Raw genomic sequence first — 15,652 nt, forward strand, 5'->3', positions numbered from 1 at the left:
TCTTTTTCAGTGGGGATTGTGCCCCCAAAACTGGGTATTTTAATCCAATATACAGTGGTGTGCAAAAGTCTGATGCTACATTTATCTTTGTTATTTCAGCAAGGTTATAATGATCAGACATATTTATTTTTCAATAGTCTCTTCACTAAAAATACAACCAAATTATATGGGAAATATGCATACAGTATTAGAAATGCAAATATTTCAGAATAAAACAACTTCAACAGGCTAAAGTTGCAAATATTTTGTGTGACCACAGTTTCCACTTCATTTCCAGTGTCTTCAACTCTCTCAGGCAGACAATATGAGATTTATGGTACTAAATTTCTGGTGTATTTACACCAGGTTGCATGCAAGACATGTCCAAAGCTCAATATTGTTTGTTCACGTTCCCTTTTGTTATGGTTGTACAATTCCATATTTCATACTAAATATTGACTTCAGTCTAAAGAAGCCATTCTGTTCTCACTTTTTTGGCGTTTTAATGCATTGCACAATTCCTCTGTATTCTCTGTTTGTATTTTAATAAAGAGACTGAGAAATAAATATATAAATATCCTCATCAGAACTTTTCTAAAACAACATCTGTGGTGTCCTGAGATTTTTGCACAGTGCTGTATGATGTTTACTAATCATAACAAAGTGTTTTTGTTCCGAAACATAATCATATATTAACCACATTATTGTTGAAATATAAAGTTCATTGTATCTGCTCCATAACATCATGCAATTATAACGTATCACTCATTTGCAGTAATGTAATGCCAACATGTTTTCTCTTGATTGTGTTGCTGTATTATGGGGTGCCTCACTTTTAAAGGACACCTGCAGTGAAACTGTATCTTGATGGTCTTCTTCATGGGCCTTCATGGGCAGAGAACCTCCACTCCCCCTCCCGACACTCAACACAACGTCCCCTTTGAAGATGCGATGACTTGTGATGTAGAACCAGACTTACTTGGTTTTAATGGTCCTACAAACATCACACTGTGTGGGTTCTTAGTAATAAATTTTCCACTTCCAGTGTTATCGTGTCACACTGATACTATATCCCCCTCCCGGAAGCTCCACTTCCTCCAGTATGTTTTTCCAAAAACAACCAGCTAAATCAAAAAGGGATGAATTGGAGTGAAGAGACAAAGAGCATTGTTCATTGACCATTGATATTGAATGCATAATGTATTCATTAGCCTTGATGTGAACCGCGGCGGACTACTTCGACCCCCATCAAGTACCATAACAACCTTAAGAACAATACTACACCAATTCAGCCACAGAGGCGGAGGCAGCGAGGGTTTCCGGTGAGCGTCAGGGGGGAGAAAATCTCTGCAAGCAGGGAACCTGTCACTGCTATCAATGTTTGTGAGGGGAGGCCATCAATCATGGAGCATGGCGAAGGGGCAGGCCCTGTGCTCCGTGTTTACTGCTCTCTGCTTTATGTTTGGGAAAATACTGCGTCAAACTGGGTTTTGATTGGGAAGAGAGAGGGGACAACAAAGACCAAAGATGGAGACCAACACCATTAAACAGAGCACATTTCTTCAAAAGTGGCCAACATCTAATGAAGCACGTCCATCCAAACCACTCCAGCTTCTCCATCACGTATAGGTGCAGACAGGAGCGCCCTATCAGCACTTCACAGCTCCTTTTCTGAAGAGCAGCCTGGCCTGAGGAGTTCTCAAAGAGCCTTTAAGACCAGGACCTTTGGGAGCGGGCAACAAAAAGACTTCTTTAGCACGGTGAAAGTGACAGCATGGTCCTCTCCCCCCTCCTGGCCATTAAACCTCTTCCTGGATAAACAAGGGGAAGGCCCTTTATGAAGATGGAGAGGGTCACAAAGAGAGGAGCCATTGAGCCACTGAGGGGCCCGTCTTTGTTTTTGTGTTCAGGGTCTTCTCAAAGGATACTCTGATAGGAGGGGGAGCTCTTAGTTTTGTCTTTTAGTCCTCTTTACTGCCAGTCTTCTCTCAGCTGTGCCAAAACAGAGATGTAAACTTAATTGACTGTATCATTTGCACAAAGCAACACGTTTTAATAACTTTTAGATGATTTGATTAACATTTACATTGATTTCTGTGTTGCAATGCAGAATTCAAAACTATTTTTTTAGCATTTGCTCCATAGTGCTTTTTTATGTTTGTTTTGTTTTGTTTGTATTTCTCTGTGACCTTAAAGGATCCGGAAAGGTTGATGAGTGTCAGGTGGCCTTCTAGGATCAGGGAACCGGAGTGCTGAAACTGCAGTTTTAAAATTTTAGTTAGGCGAGGTTAGGTGTGTTTTAGGTGGTTTTCTTGTCAGTGTATTTCATCTATGGGTCATCAAATGCGTAACAGCAAAAGTTTGTTTTTGGTTCATAGTGCTAGACCGACATGCACAAATTTGTGTGCAAGTTTTGTGCATGCTTACATATGTTTTTTATACACCTCATTTTGTTGTGCTGATGCACAGATGTTTATGTTTCCTACAAATCACGAAATAAGCAATATTTTTTAAAAAAGTGCTAAATTTCTTTCTGTTATGAACTAAAACCTTAAATTCCATGAATATCAGATTTGGGAACGGGTCATTGAGTGCGTATGTTTGCCTCTGGAGGTGCCACCGTTTGATGCTGTCAAAGGGAGGCCCTGTTTTCTGGTGATGGGCTGCCAGGTCCTGTTGATGGGTTGCCAGATTTAGGGCAACATGCTGTTGGAGCTACGTTGTCTTCGGAGTGTGAATGAGGGGCACCTGTGACCTCTGGCCACACTCTGCTTGTGGCCTGCTGTGTGAGCACCACGCTCGGGACACACGCTGGGACTGTCAGCTCTTCAACTGTCTACTAAATGGATAGCGATTGGACTGGCTCTGCAGGGCTGATGAACTATTGTGCAAACACACACACTTATATAATCAAATCAGATTTACAATCGTCATTTGTTATCTGTCCTCTGGTGGCAGATAATGCAAAAAAAAACACCTAATACACTTAATCCTTGAGTGACACCAGTTTCTTCTTATCTGCTCTTCATTTAGCCTGTCTTTTTTCTCTTCTTCTGTCTCTAGCTTCATGCCCTGATCTATTTCAGCACTATTTCCCATCGTGCAGGAGCACAGTCAAGCCTGCATGTGTCAGACCCTGCTCCACCCTCCTGCCAGCCTGGCAGCACGCCTCTTGGGTTCAACATGACCTCTCAGGTTCCATACCTCATTAGGAAGGTATTTACTCTGTGCCAGAGAGCATGTTTTCCCGCCACTGTAAAGTAGATGACCAGGCGTTAACAAGGCACACAGGCTGCAGGGTATATGTATAACTAAACTGTATAAGGGGTATTAATTAAAAAGACTTTCCAAAGGTTTGAGATGAAGTTAAAGTGTAATGTATAAAGCATTTTAAAAGGCACCACAGGCTCACATGCCTCTAAAAGAACCGACACCAGCATGAAAACCTGACAGGATTTTTGTAGGCAAAGAAATGATAAAGCCATTGCAGTTAATGTTATTGTGAACATCATAAAAACATTTTATTAATCTAAAAAAATACAGTGCTTTTCAAGAGCTTGTCAAGGACTTGTTTTTGCTGTATCAAAAACAGCAAAGCAAGCAAAGAGGCCAAGAATATCTCCTAATGTTCATAAAAAAACAAATGTGTGTAAACATCCCCCTCAAGCAAGTTTTAAAAACATTTACAAAATGTACAAAAATGTATTTTATTGTCCAGAAAAATCAGCTGAGCTGATTTCCTACCACGGTCTCCACACTGAGTCTGAGGTGACCTGAGGTGCAGCAGGTGACATGTGATGGCTGTTTTGTGCACCCAGAGGCATGAGGGCCGCGCTGGGAACAAGAAAAGCAAACTGTCCATCCGGCGTCGGCACCACCTGGAAGCCACCGTACAGCTTCATCGCTTCCGGAGAGGCGTGCATCGCTGAGACACTTTTGCAGGGCACCTGCGGAGCGGAGGCGGCTGGACTCTGTGTGGCAGTCTGTCCGAGTCCCAGCACCCCTGGGTGAGGTGTGTAGAAGTTCACAGCATTGATTTGGGTCACGCAGGCTGCCAGGTGGCTGAGGAGACGAGTCCTCACATCTGTGTTCACCCCTTCGCACGTGGACAGGAAACGGGTGACCTCTCCTACACACTCGCTGAACCCGGCTCTGTATTTACCCAGGACGGATGGATCTGTGTTCACAGCAGCTGGAGAGGAAAATACAAAATACATGGATTAATATAAAGATCAGCAGAACTATGGAGGAATAGATGGATTAAATGATCAATAGATAGATTGATAGATTGATGGAGTATGGGCTATATTGTAAAGAGAATATGAGAGCAAATTATAATATAATTATTGAGAAATGTAATTTAAATTCAATTTAAATAATAATAATAATAAAAATATTTAAGGCCTCCTGAAATCTAATTTTAACCCTGGTATGTATTATGATGCCAGATGGGGAAAAGAGTGTAGTGTCTTGTTTTGTTTTGTCACAAAATAGACCAAACAAACATCATCTAATGAAATTTTCAAGAAAACATTTTTTGGGGTACTTTTTGGGGTGTGTTGCCTGGAGGCAACACTGCACTATAATGTTAAGTAATGAAAAAAGAGAGTTTAAACAAGCCTCAAAAGGTTACACTGCATACCATTTGAAATGTAAAAACATTACAAAATAACTCTTTTCATAAGACTGTATGTCTGAATGTTACCTGCAGGCAACATTGTGTCATTTTGGAACAACCTATTGATATAAATGGGTCAAAGACTCTAAGCTTATCTTTTGTTTCAACATTAGGGGGGACACATACGAAAAAGGGGGTTTTGGGGTCCTTTGCCAGAAAATTTTGAGCATCACAAAGTTCATTTCAAGCATTCTGTGATATTTTTTTGCACAAACCTGTGCCTTTTCTGTATAAATTTATGGAATAAATGTCTTTAATTTAATCAAAATAAAAGTCACCTGCTACTTTCAAGTTTCTATTTGGGGGGAGGCAAACGCACATGTCGAAATACTGAGTGGGACATGTCCCCTGTGTCCCCCCTGAAATCTACACCTATGGTGGGCAATAAATCTCATAGACTGTTGGAACATGTTTACCATCTAAAGTTAGCCATCCGAGAATTAATGCACACACATCAACCTGTTCAGTCCAGAAAAGGTAGCTCCATACCAGTCATCTGAAGTCGCTGCAGGTTCCTGAGGTGCTTCACGGTCATCTCGAGGATGTCAGCTTTCTCCAGTTTGGAGTGTCTGGAGCTCTAAATGGACAAAAACAGACGATTTGTTTCAAATTTGCTCATTTGGTGGCTAATTTCATTCTGTTTGAGTAAAGATTCTTACATCTTTCTTGAGAGCGTCCAGGATGAGGGTCTTCAGCTGGCCCAGACTCTCATTGATGCGCGCGCGTCTCCGCTTTTCCATGATTGGTTTGGAGGACTTGAAATAGAAAAAAAAAAATGTTAATATGACAGTTTCGAAATGCAATAACTGTAGATAATATTAGCCAAACAAACACGTCAGATACCTTTCTGTTCTCCGTCAGAGTCCGGGGTTTTTCTGGTGTGCAGTCGCCACTGGCCGGTGTGGCAGCCACCGCGGATGGAGATGTTCTCTCTAAAGTACCAGCGGGCATCTTCGGGTTTTTAATTAAAAAATCCAAATAAAACTTTATAAAAACAGAAAAGTGCACAACAACAACAACAACAACAACAACAAAAAGTCAGTCCTGAGCGAAGTGAGTCCCGCCTTCTGCTGGCACACCACGGAGCAGTTTACCGATGACAAATGTCACAAGTGACTTCTGTCTCCTCGCCAAGCTGACGTCCACTCCACTCCTGTTTCCAGCGCATCGGGGTTTATTTATAGAGCTCGAGCCTGCACGCGAGCGGCTCGTGTGCGAGTTCCCCGAGTTTCATCGGTCCGTCCAATGAGCGCGCGGGACACGGTGCCGGAGAGGCGGCGGGCTCGTGCGACAAGGAGCTCCCATTGGCTACCTGTCAGGATGCTGAGACTGTTTTACAAAGCGGAGTTAGTCTGCAGATAAAGTGAGGAGAGCTGCGGCAGGTCAGCTGTGTTCATTTACCCAAGAGATCACCTGCTGCAGCTGAGAATGGCTGCTGGAAATATTAAAGTTCATTCATTTCACCTGTTGATGAATCCTTAACTGAAGCAAATATGCTTTCATATAGCCTACACTTGTTTTATTTTGCTTGAAAGGGAAGTTTTTTAAAAAATCTATCAATAAAATATTTTGCCACACAAAAATACAAATTGCTGGTTTTAGCTTCATATATAGGCTACAGAACGTGTTTTTTCCCAACTCATTATACAACTTTAAACTGATTTTATTATTATTATTATTATTATTATTATTATTATTATTATTATTATTATTATTATGGACTATTTTTTTTGTTCAGTATGATCAACATGGTCATTATTTCCTATAGTAAATTATTGTTTACTCATCAACTTGAAGTTAATCGATTGATTTTGGGCATGGTATCTCTGTACAATAAACTGACAAATTGAGGTATGTTAAAAAAGTTTTGTTTTTTATTTTAAATTAGGTTATGTAGGCCCTAACTTTTTCTTAAAAACTACTCAATACAGACATATTTTTAATATATTTGCAGCCCATCAGTTTCTTGTTGTTTTCAAATAAACCTAAAGCTACAGTGATCAGAGAAGCTGTTTCACATGTATTTTTAAAATAACTTTTATTCTGTTGATTAAAAGTTGATTAAGGATTTTTGAAAACTAACGCCGATGAGGTTATCCAAAGAGTAAAACTCTGATAGATGTGAGGTTAATAATATGGTTTAACACCCTGATAGTTTGGTTAAAGTGAAGACTGCTGTCTCTGCAACAGGATATATTTATTTTTCCCCCACAATATTTAAATTTATATTAATATTATTTAAAAATGTCTTAGAGAACTTATTCCAATTGTGCAGGTTCTTTATCTGTGTGTGTTCGTGTGTGTGTGTTTGTGTTTTTCGGGGGTCACCGAGTGTTTCAGACTTTGAGGTGAGGACCTGATCCTCTGACACACTCCAGGCCTGATGTGCAGTGAAGAAGAAAATCTCTGACACACTCAGCTGTCCTCTCGCTGTCATGAACTCTGACACCTCCTGTCTGTTATCACAGGCTGGCAACAGGAAATAAAGCTAAAGAGTTATTTCAAACCACCTGAAGACCATTAATAATTCAATTAATTTATATCTATGTATATATGAGAATTGTTTATGTCGAAAATATTAATGGTGACTACATTTGTTTAGTGAAACTCAGAACCTAAATTTGCTTGTAAAGTTTTTTCTTTTATAAGAAACGACTGACTTGAGTTATAGACTTTTATAAAAGCAATTTAATCCGCTATATTTTTCTAACAATAAAGTCACTGCTTTAGTTAAAACTTTTAGAATAGCCTATCATTAATTATGCTACAAAGACAGATTAACAGTGCATATTCTCTGGGATAGAGTTCAGCATTATATAGAGATTCTGATAGATAAGATGATTGTGTATTATTATTAAGACGTATATTATCATTCTTGTTTTCTTTATGTCTTAAGGTGACCATGGCACAGTTTCAACTCTGATTTAATGCTTTTTTTATTCCATTTTGTTACTGTAAAAAAAAAAGCCTCTGCATTTTTCACATTTCTGAGTTGCTATTGTATTGCATGACAGTGGTTGAGTGTACAGAATCATATGCAAATATTATTAAGAGCCCACTATTGTTAAATCCAAATAGTTTTTTTATGTTGTGTTATGTTGTTTTCCCGGTCTAAATTCAAAAATAAACCCTCTTTTAATGGCTTGTAAATGTATGTACTGAAAAGGCTTTTTATGGTTGTTAAATTCAAGGATTTGCTTTTTTCATCAACACCAAAATTTAGAAAATATTTTCCAAGGATACTGGATTTGTTGTGATAGAAGGAATGAAACTCTTAAAACGAGGCTGCTTTCTGTTCATTTGCGAAATTGTGGAATTTTTTAAAACAAACATTGAGGATGCATGCAGATAGTACGACTTTTCCTTGTTTTTATCTCTTATCCCCCGGTTTGTACATTTTAAAGCTTTTTATTCTGATTTGAAGACCATTGTTTAGCTGTTTACAGTACAGTATAAAATAAACTACAAAATAATAATTAGTTGTAGAAGTGTACTGAGTGAATGTAAAAAAACAGGACGTGTGCTACTTGTTTCACTGATATATTTATTGACAGACGTCTCTGTCTGGTCCAGGTTTATCAGTGGATGCCTCTATCCTCCCTGATAGACTTCAAACACTCTCTGTTAAGCTCCTAAATCCTCAGAGGTGAAATGACCCCAAAAGCCAGGTCAGTGTTTGTATACGCAGCTTCCTCTCTCTTCCTCTCTGTGTGTGAGTGAGACACTTTCAAGCACCACCAGCTTCTTGAGTCAATATCAAATTAAGTCAAATTCAGTCAAGTCAAACCTGCTGCTAAAATGGATCTAACCTGTTACATAACTAAATATGACATTAGTCAAGTTAAAGTTAAGTGACCATCAGTGTAGATATTTTCCCTTATTATAATAACTCATAACTGATCCTTAACTGAAAGAGTTACATTAGCGTTTCTTTGGACTAATGGAGACAACAAGTTTTGAAACTGTTCAAGGCGGCAGCAGCCGAAAGAGCACCAAAGAGGTTGCAGTTGAACCAATATGCATTTGAGCATTTCTCTAAAAGTGCTTGTTTTGTCACTGACAGGCTCAGGTTGTTGTTGTGTCTGACAACATTGTGGAAAGGTTAAAACTTTTTTGTCAGAGTTTTGTTGTTTAACCAAAAACAGCCCAGAAATGGTTATGGGCAAAGTCACCAGACTCCATTTGAATAAACAATCATTTTAGCGCGTGGAGAGCCAGCTTATTTTCACATGTGAGTGAAATAAGAACTTATTTAAATGAAACCAGAGTTGATGAAACAGTGAAAAAGACGAACCAAGAAAGTTTTTATTTATTTTTTTTATTTTTATTTTTTAAATCAAGCATGTTTGCTTTGGTGATGGGGATTTCTGAGCTGATTTTATGATTTAACAAAAAGGTCTGTCTCTGTAGGGATCCTTGTTGTCAGACACCTACAATAACAATCTGAGCCTGTCAGTGACAAAAACAAGCGCTTTTAGTGGGTGTAAATTGAGGGTGAATAACTGTCTTCATTAGTCACTTCTAAAAAAAAAAAAAAACACTGGAAATTAGAGGCCAGGTTGAAAAATACCAAAGTTATCCTTTAACGGGACATAAGGGCACTGGGTGTTGTTCTCATTGATAATAAAACATAAAGAAAGAGCATGAAGTGTTGCACTTGTTATCAAGGTTTTGTGTATAAACTCACAAGACAAAACAAAATAGCTCATTGCATTTTCCGAAGTTAAGACTTAAGCAGGAGAAGAGGAGGTAAAATGTAGTGGGAAAGTGATGCTGTTTTATCTGCGACCAAATGTTCTCCAGGGATCATAAAAAGTTAATCTTTTGACTCGATGTTTTAACAAGATGCTTCTTTGAAAAAGCCCGAGGTTCTGTTCACAGCAGATGAGAGGGTTTCTGGAGAAGAGGCCACGCAACAATAAATTACATCCCATCAGTCCTGTTTTCAGTGAGCCTTCTGCTCTGCCACAAACAACCCTTTATTGTACGCATGGCAATGTGGACATGAGGTTTATAGCGCAGCTCTGATCTGTATCAGTGTGGGAACCTGGGAATGGGAGGCTCTGCAGAGCGAAGGAAGGGTTAGAGAGCTATCAGGGTCCAGCTTGTGACTGATAACCACAAGTTGAGGAAAATATGGACTAAAAGATAAATTAAATCAATGATTTTGGGTCAACTAATAACTCTTGTTTGTTTTTTTAATCGCTATAAGGAACCAGGATCATATGAAAACAAAGAAATTTAGCAGGCAATGTTGACTTGCCGCACATCTACCTAACCAGAATGTGGTTTATTGCCAAGTAGGTTTTCAGAGAAATTTGTCTTGGTGCAAAAACATAGTACAAGAAAATGATATAAAGAACTAAAACAGAAGAAAACATTGATAAAATTATAGAAAAATACTATAAAATATCTTATATTAAATTGTAAGAACATTGCAGTTTGCAAGATAGATAGATAGATAGATAGATAGATAGATAGATAGATAGATAGACAGATAGATAGATAGATAGAACATAGTTGCATCAAACAGTATGACTACTGGCTCATCAGTCACTGCTGACATCAGCTCTCGGTGTCTGTAGTCGATTAAAAAAAAACGCAGCAGCGAAAGAGCTTCACAGGAATCAGTCAATATGTAAGGACTGCAAAGTGAATGCTGACTATTTCACAAAGGCTACAAATGCCTGTGCTGACATCATCACATGTCACATAGGGGTCCATGTGGACACTTGCGGACATGGGCAGATGATGTCATTTCCGTCAAGGGGACCAAAGTGCACCCTTGTGGACCTTTGCAGACATGAGGTAACTATGAATGGGCCTTAAGGTTTGCCATTGTGTGTTTACATCATTGCAATCAGCTGATGTTACTTTTACAAATATTAAAATCTCTCTCTAATCCAATACACAATCTACTCCACGCTCATGGAGCCACACCACCTTCCTTCCACATCGCAGACAGGAGTGCATCCTGAAATTAGCACCTTTTCACTCATACAGAATCAAGAACTATTATGAAATTGTGACCCGAAGAATCAAAATCAAATCAAATTGTAAGATACCAAAAGATTCACACCCTTACTCAAAGAGTGGATGCAATGAGAATCTCTGCACAGTCTTCACCTGGTCTGAAAGCTGCGGCCCCAGCTTTCTCCTCCACCCAACCGCTACCTCCATGTGGGCAGCAAAATGACCATCCTCATCATTAAATACTGCGAAGGTTTCTCTTTCAACTGCTGGTATGAAAACGTCTCAGGGCAGGAGGGGAGGGCACAGACAGAGGGGATCACTTCAACATCTCATCCAGCGCTCCGCTCGCTCTCCGTCCCTCCTTCGCCCTTTGAATTCCCCCTTAAAGAGGGAAGGGGGGCCCATCCATAGCAACTCCCAGCCCCCGGCTCTGCCCGCCTTTTGTCCCCCTCCCCAACAGCAGTTTCTGCTCCAGAAGCCTTAGACAAGGCCTCCATTAATTGCGGGCCTGTGTGGAATACACACGGGACAATGGGCCCAACAGAGTGTCCGGCCCCCAGACAAGGCTGGAAACAAGTGGTACAGGAATCCGGCAGAATAGACTCGTCCTGGCTGATGTCACTGAATACATTTACCTACCTCAGAGCGCATTCACTCTGCGCTTTGTTTTATTTGGACAAAAAAAAAGAAGGGGAAGGGGGAGGCAGTGGTATCAATGGAGAAGAGGAGCTGGAGGTGGGGGGGCTCGAGGATGGGAAATAACTGGTTGTCTTGGTGACGCGCTGAATCAAGAATATGGTCGAATTTAGCGGAGGCAGAGATGTAAAAAGGGTAGAGGGCATTAGATTAAACCCTGCGTGAGATAAGAGAAGGCTGAAAACAGAGGTTTAGTTTTTTTAGCGTATTCAGGCCTGTTTATACGGCAATAAAAAGCGGATAAAGGAGCGGGAGATTAGGAGACTCATCTGGGCTCATGTTTGTCAACAACAACCTGAGTAGTTTCAAGTCAGCTTATTCCAAGTCAGTACACCAGCAGAGAGGATGCTTAGCTATGGCAAGTGAAGCTGCGGAGGAAAAGGGGACCATAGCAACTGGTATTTCAGCATAACAACCTGCCATCTGTCACCTAACGTGGTGGGTTCTTTCTTAAAAAAAGCCAGCATTTAGATCTTCAACTTGGAGGCAAAGGCAATGAGACTGAAGTCTTATTGAACTCTGGGTCTCCCCCTTTGAAAAGGAAACCCAGTCATCGCCTTATCCCTCATCAAGTTGAAAAACGCTTTTAGAGATTCTAAGAGAGGCCTCACATTTAATTTTTAAAACCCAGACATGAAAGTGTTTCCAAACCACATTCAGCAGTGGAAAGTCTTTAAAGGACTAGTTAGCATGTAGATTATATGCATTTCAGTGCATTGTCAAAGTATCTAAGTGTATTTACATGTTAATATGTTCAGGGATACTATCGTCTTGAAAAGGTGTTGGGGGGGAGGTTGGTTAACTGTGTGTTTTCTCTCTGTGCACCATGGGAATGTGATTTCTTTGTGCCATCAAGGTTCAAACACATTCCTGTAAGGCCATGGATATTATGAGGATTGATCCCCTGCAGCAAAACAATCTATGAACCTGTTGATCCTGGCTTTAAAATGAGGCTGTTGCCCATAAATATACTGTAAAGTTAACTTAGCTGATGTTTCAAGGTCCAGTGTGTAGGACTTAGGGGGATATATGTGCAGAAATGTAAAATAACATAAAAAAGTATGTTTTCTTTAGTGTTTAATCACCTGAAAATAAGAATTGTGTTTTTCGGGAATGAGCTCTTTATATCTTCATAGGGAGCGGGTTCATGTCCCCGGAGCTCACCATGTTGCACTGCCATGTTTCTGCAGTAGCCTAAAACGGGCAGACCATCTCTGGCTCTTGATAGGGGCATTCATTTTTTCGACACTAAAGTTAAAACCCCTTTACCAAAAAATATTAAGTGTGTGTATGCTTGTTTCCTAAACACAGGAAAACCCACTTAAAATAGGTGAAAGACTCCTTTCCCATTGCCAGTAGACCGGAGCTGTGTACGCAGCTTTGCGGCCAATGAGCATGCCTTTCTGTGTATGTGATTTTTATTATTATTTTTTTTCTGGTTTGTCACCTTCAATGTCACAGATAGCCTAGAAAACAGGTTATTAAACAGTTAAGCCACGTGAAAATCTTACAGTGGTTACTCCTCTAACTTATTCAGTCTCTCACTCAAACGCAGTGCAGACTAAATTTTGAACGATGTTCTAATGAGGCTTGGACAGAGACTGATGGTATTTTGTGGCATCCTGTCATTATATCATGCTGGCAAAGCAGCTAACAATAGCACACCCACCCAGGTGGTGTATTTCCATCAATGCCAATTGGAGCTGGAGCAGATACCTGTTACAAGTGCAGAGTCAATTGATCCGGGAGTGGATGTAACCTTTCCAGTTAAAGAAAAAAGCTAAATGTTCACAAGTGTCAGTGGGTTTTTGTGTGCAGTGGGAAAGGGGCTTTAGAAGCTTCTCTGCTACACAAGCGTAAGCAAAACACAGATTTGGTTTTTTTTTAACGTGAAACGGCATATCTCAGTGTTTAAACCAGTTTAAATCACCGTGTCCCTTAGTTTACAAGAGGAGGAGACCTCCGCAGATAATTCTGGTGTCTAGTGCACAGGATTACAGTTTGCAACCTGTTGAAACTTCCACTGTATAAAGACAAACAGACCTCGTTGAAACAATGATTAAAGCATTACTGAGTAAAATAAAATCAGTGTTTTCCCAATGTTTGCGTCTCAGAGGGACTTAAGTTATCAGAAGAAAGGTGAGCACAGATTAGCAGGTGCTATGCTAACAGCCCGTCTGTGATGAGCTAAACGGCATCGGAGAAACTCTGATTTGTAACTTGAAACTGCTTCATTCAGTGTTTTTACTAGTTTAAATCACCTGGTCAGTTTGTTTCGGAGAGGGAGACACCTCCTGAACAATTAACACTGAGGTAATTCTAACTGGGCGTTCACTCTTGCCATACAGAGGAAGTTACAGCCTCACAGCTAGATGCAACTAAATCCGACTGCTTCTTTAAATGAGATCTTTTTCTCTCTGAAGGATAAAAGTAGAATTGGTTGTTTTATATCAGCACAGAGCCAAAAAAAAGCTCTGACAAGAGCCCCGCTGTTGCACTGCCATGTGGTGCTTCTCCTTATCCAAGCTTAGTCCATATCCATGAGTGTGTTTGCATTGGGATTTATGAATGTGAAGATGGCCCATTCTTGCCACTCAAGATGACTCACAAGACCAGCGTTTTGGCCACTTACGCTGTGAAAGCAGCCTGGGGGATGCCCTTTCAGCACTCGAGGACCTCTGGCTGAGTCCCCTTCACACGGGAGATCAGCCTCACTTGGGGAAAAAAAAGTCCCTGCTCCTTACAGGGGGAGCTGTCCTGAGGGATGGCGCGCTCCTTGTCCCAGGGCCTCCCTTCTTCACCTGCCGGCTTAGTGCTCATCACTTATGCACATAATCCCTGGTTAGTGCATGTGATCCACCAGCTCGGGCCCAGGCCCCTGGCCCCCGAGCCTCCCCTGCCCGCATGCTTGCTGGGTGGCTCCTGGGTGGCCATGGCAACTCTCATCTTCTCATGACAGTTAGGCTTCAGTCATGGCTCTAAGTCCCTCTTCAGTCTCTGTGCGTCTTTTTCTGTCCGCTGCTTTCTGTCTCCTAAAGCCCTCCTCTGTTTGTGTGTTGCTCTATCTATGGCTCTCTGTGTCTCTTTTCTCCCAGTGCGGCTGTTCCCATGCTTTGGCCCAGCTGAGCCTGAGAAACCGGCTATAACTCAGCAGCAGTGTGGCACCTTCAGGGGCCACAAAAGTGCATTTCTAGTGTCAATTTAAAGACAGGATTCTCCATCACTACAGATTGTGCACCAAATGAAGGCCTGACCTCATTTTTATTGTGCGTCTTATTTGCAAACTGAGATTTTAAGATACACTTGTGCACTTCTTTTCAGCACCAGGCCTCTGAGTGCAGATCGTCTTACCCCGACGCAACCCCGCAGCCTCAACCATTAGTTTGTTTAAAGTGCTGAATATCGCACAGGCCCTCGGGGGAGAGCAAGAACCCGGCAATGTTGTGTGGCCCCACGCTAACAAGTGTCACAGTGATCCGGGCCGGTCCTCCCCCTGTGTGAACGCCATGTGAGAGGCGGCTCCATCCATGCCCCTGCCACCTCTGCACAAGGCCCTCCATTGACTTCTAACCTGTTGAGGGACCACAGGAGACAAAGAGCGGCGGGGCGGGGCCCGTCCCTCCGACAAGCCTGTGAACAAACGTTAACACGGCTGCAACTGTCCACCCCCTGAATCACTGAATTTATTGACCAACCACAGAGCCCATTCAGGCCGGGAAGGACTGATAAAGGAAGGGGGACAGGGATGCCATGAAGGCCCGGGGAAGGAGCCCATGCTTAGGGGACAGGAGGGAGGAGAAGGGCTTTGTGACCGTCTGGTGGGTCACAGACCTTTTACCAGACGTGGGTGCCTTTGTGTCATCCGTAAAATGAGGCCAACCGTAAGCGAGCATCAGGTTGGCCTTGTGTCCTGACTATAAATCAAGACGAGGGCCTTAATAGTGTCCAACAACCTTCAGAGAAGATGCAGCAGGTTGACGTCTGCTTGTGGACTTAAAGAAGAATAAACTTAAAATGTGTGTGAACAGACACATTGAGAAAGCAACTGAAATGATAACTTTTGTGGTCAAAAGTGTGCAACAGTGGCGGTTACTCTCCAATTTATTCTACGCCGGCTGATCACCCTGCGGGAACTGTTGTGAGCAAAGAAACAGTAAACAAAGACTGTGTGCATAAGCCCAAATCTTGAAAGTACACGACTCAGACAAAAAAACGTATGGGTAAAAGAGAAAGGAGATGAAGTCCAAAATGTTTGAAATAGCACACGTCTGAGCGCAAGCTTGAGAAAATCTTTTTGGGCGAGTAGCTGGCTGTGAGGAAGAAAGG

The 15,652-nt window shown here is 41.4% G+C and overlaps 1 protein-coding gene across 1 annotated transcript; it reads right to left on the reverse strand.

The window, feature by feature from the left end:
- Positions 1–3,480: 3,480 nt before the first annotated feature.
- Positions 3,481–6,191, reverse strand: LOC121951756 (transcription factor HES-1-B-like). The gene is made up of 4 exons (XM_042498211.2): positions 5,501–6,191; positions 5,317–5,412; positions 5,147–5,234; positions 3,481–4,171 (listed from the first exon to the last, which is right to left on the reverse strand). Exons 1-4 carry the CDS (start codon positions 5,606–5,608, stop codon positions 3,720–3,722), a joined length of 744 nt encoding a protein of 247 aa, XP_042354145.2. The 5' UTR covers positions 5,609–6,191; the 3' UTR covers positions 3,481–3,719.
- Positions 6,192–15,652: the final 9,461 nt, after the last annotated feature.

The sequence above is a fragment of the Plectropomus leopardus genome, chromosome 12, assembly GCF_026936395.1.
Source record: "Plectropomus leopardus strain MGB_pleo_1.0 chromosome 12, ASM2693639v1, whole genome shotgun sequence".
In the NCBI taxonomy this organism is placed as follows: Eukaryota; Metazoa; Chordata; class Actinopteri; order Perciformes; family Serranidae; genus Plectropomus; species Plectropomus leopardus.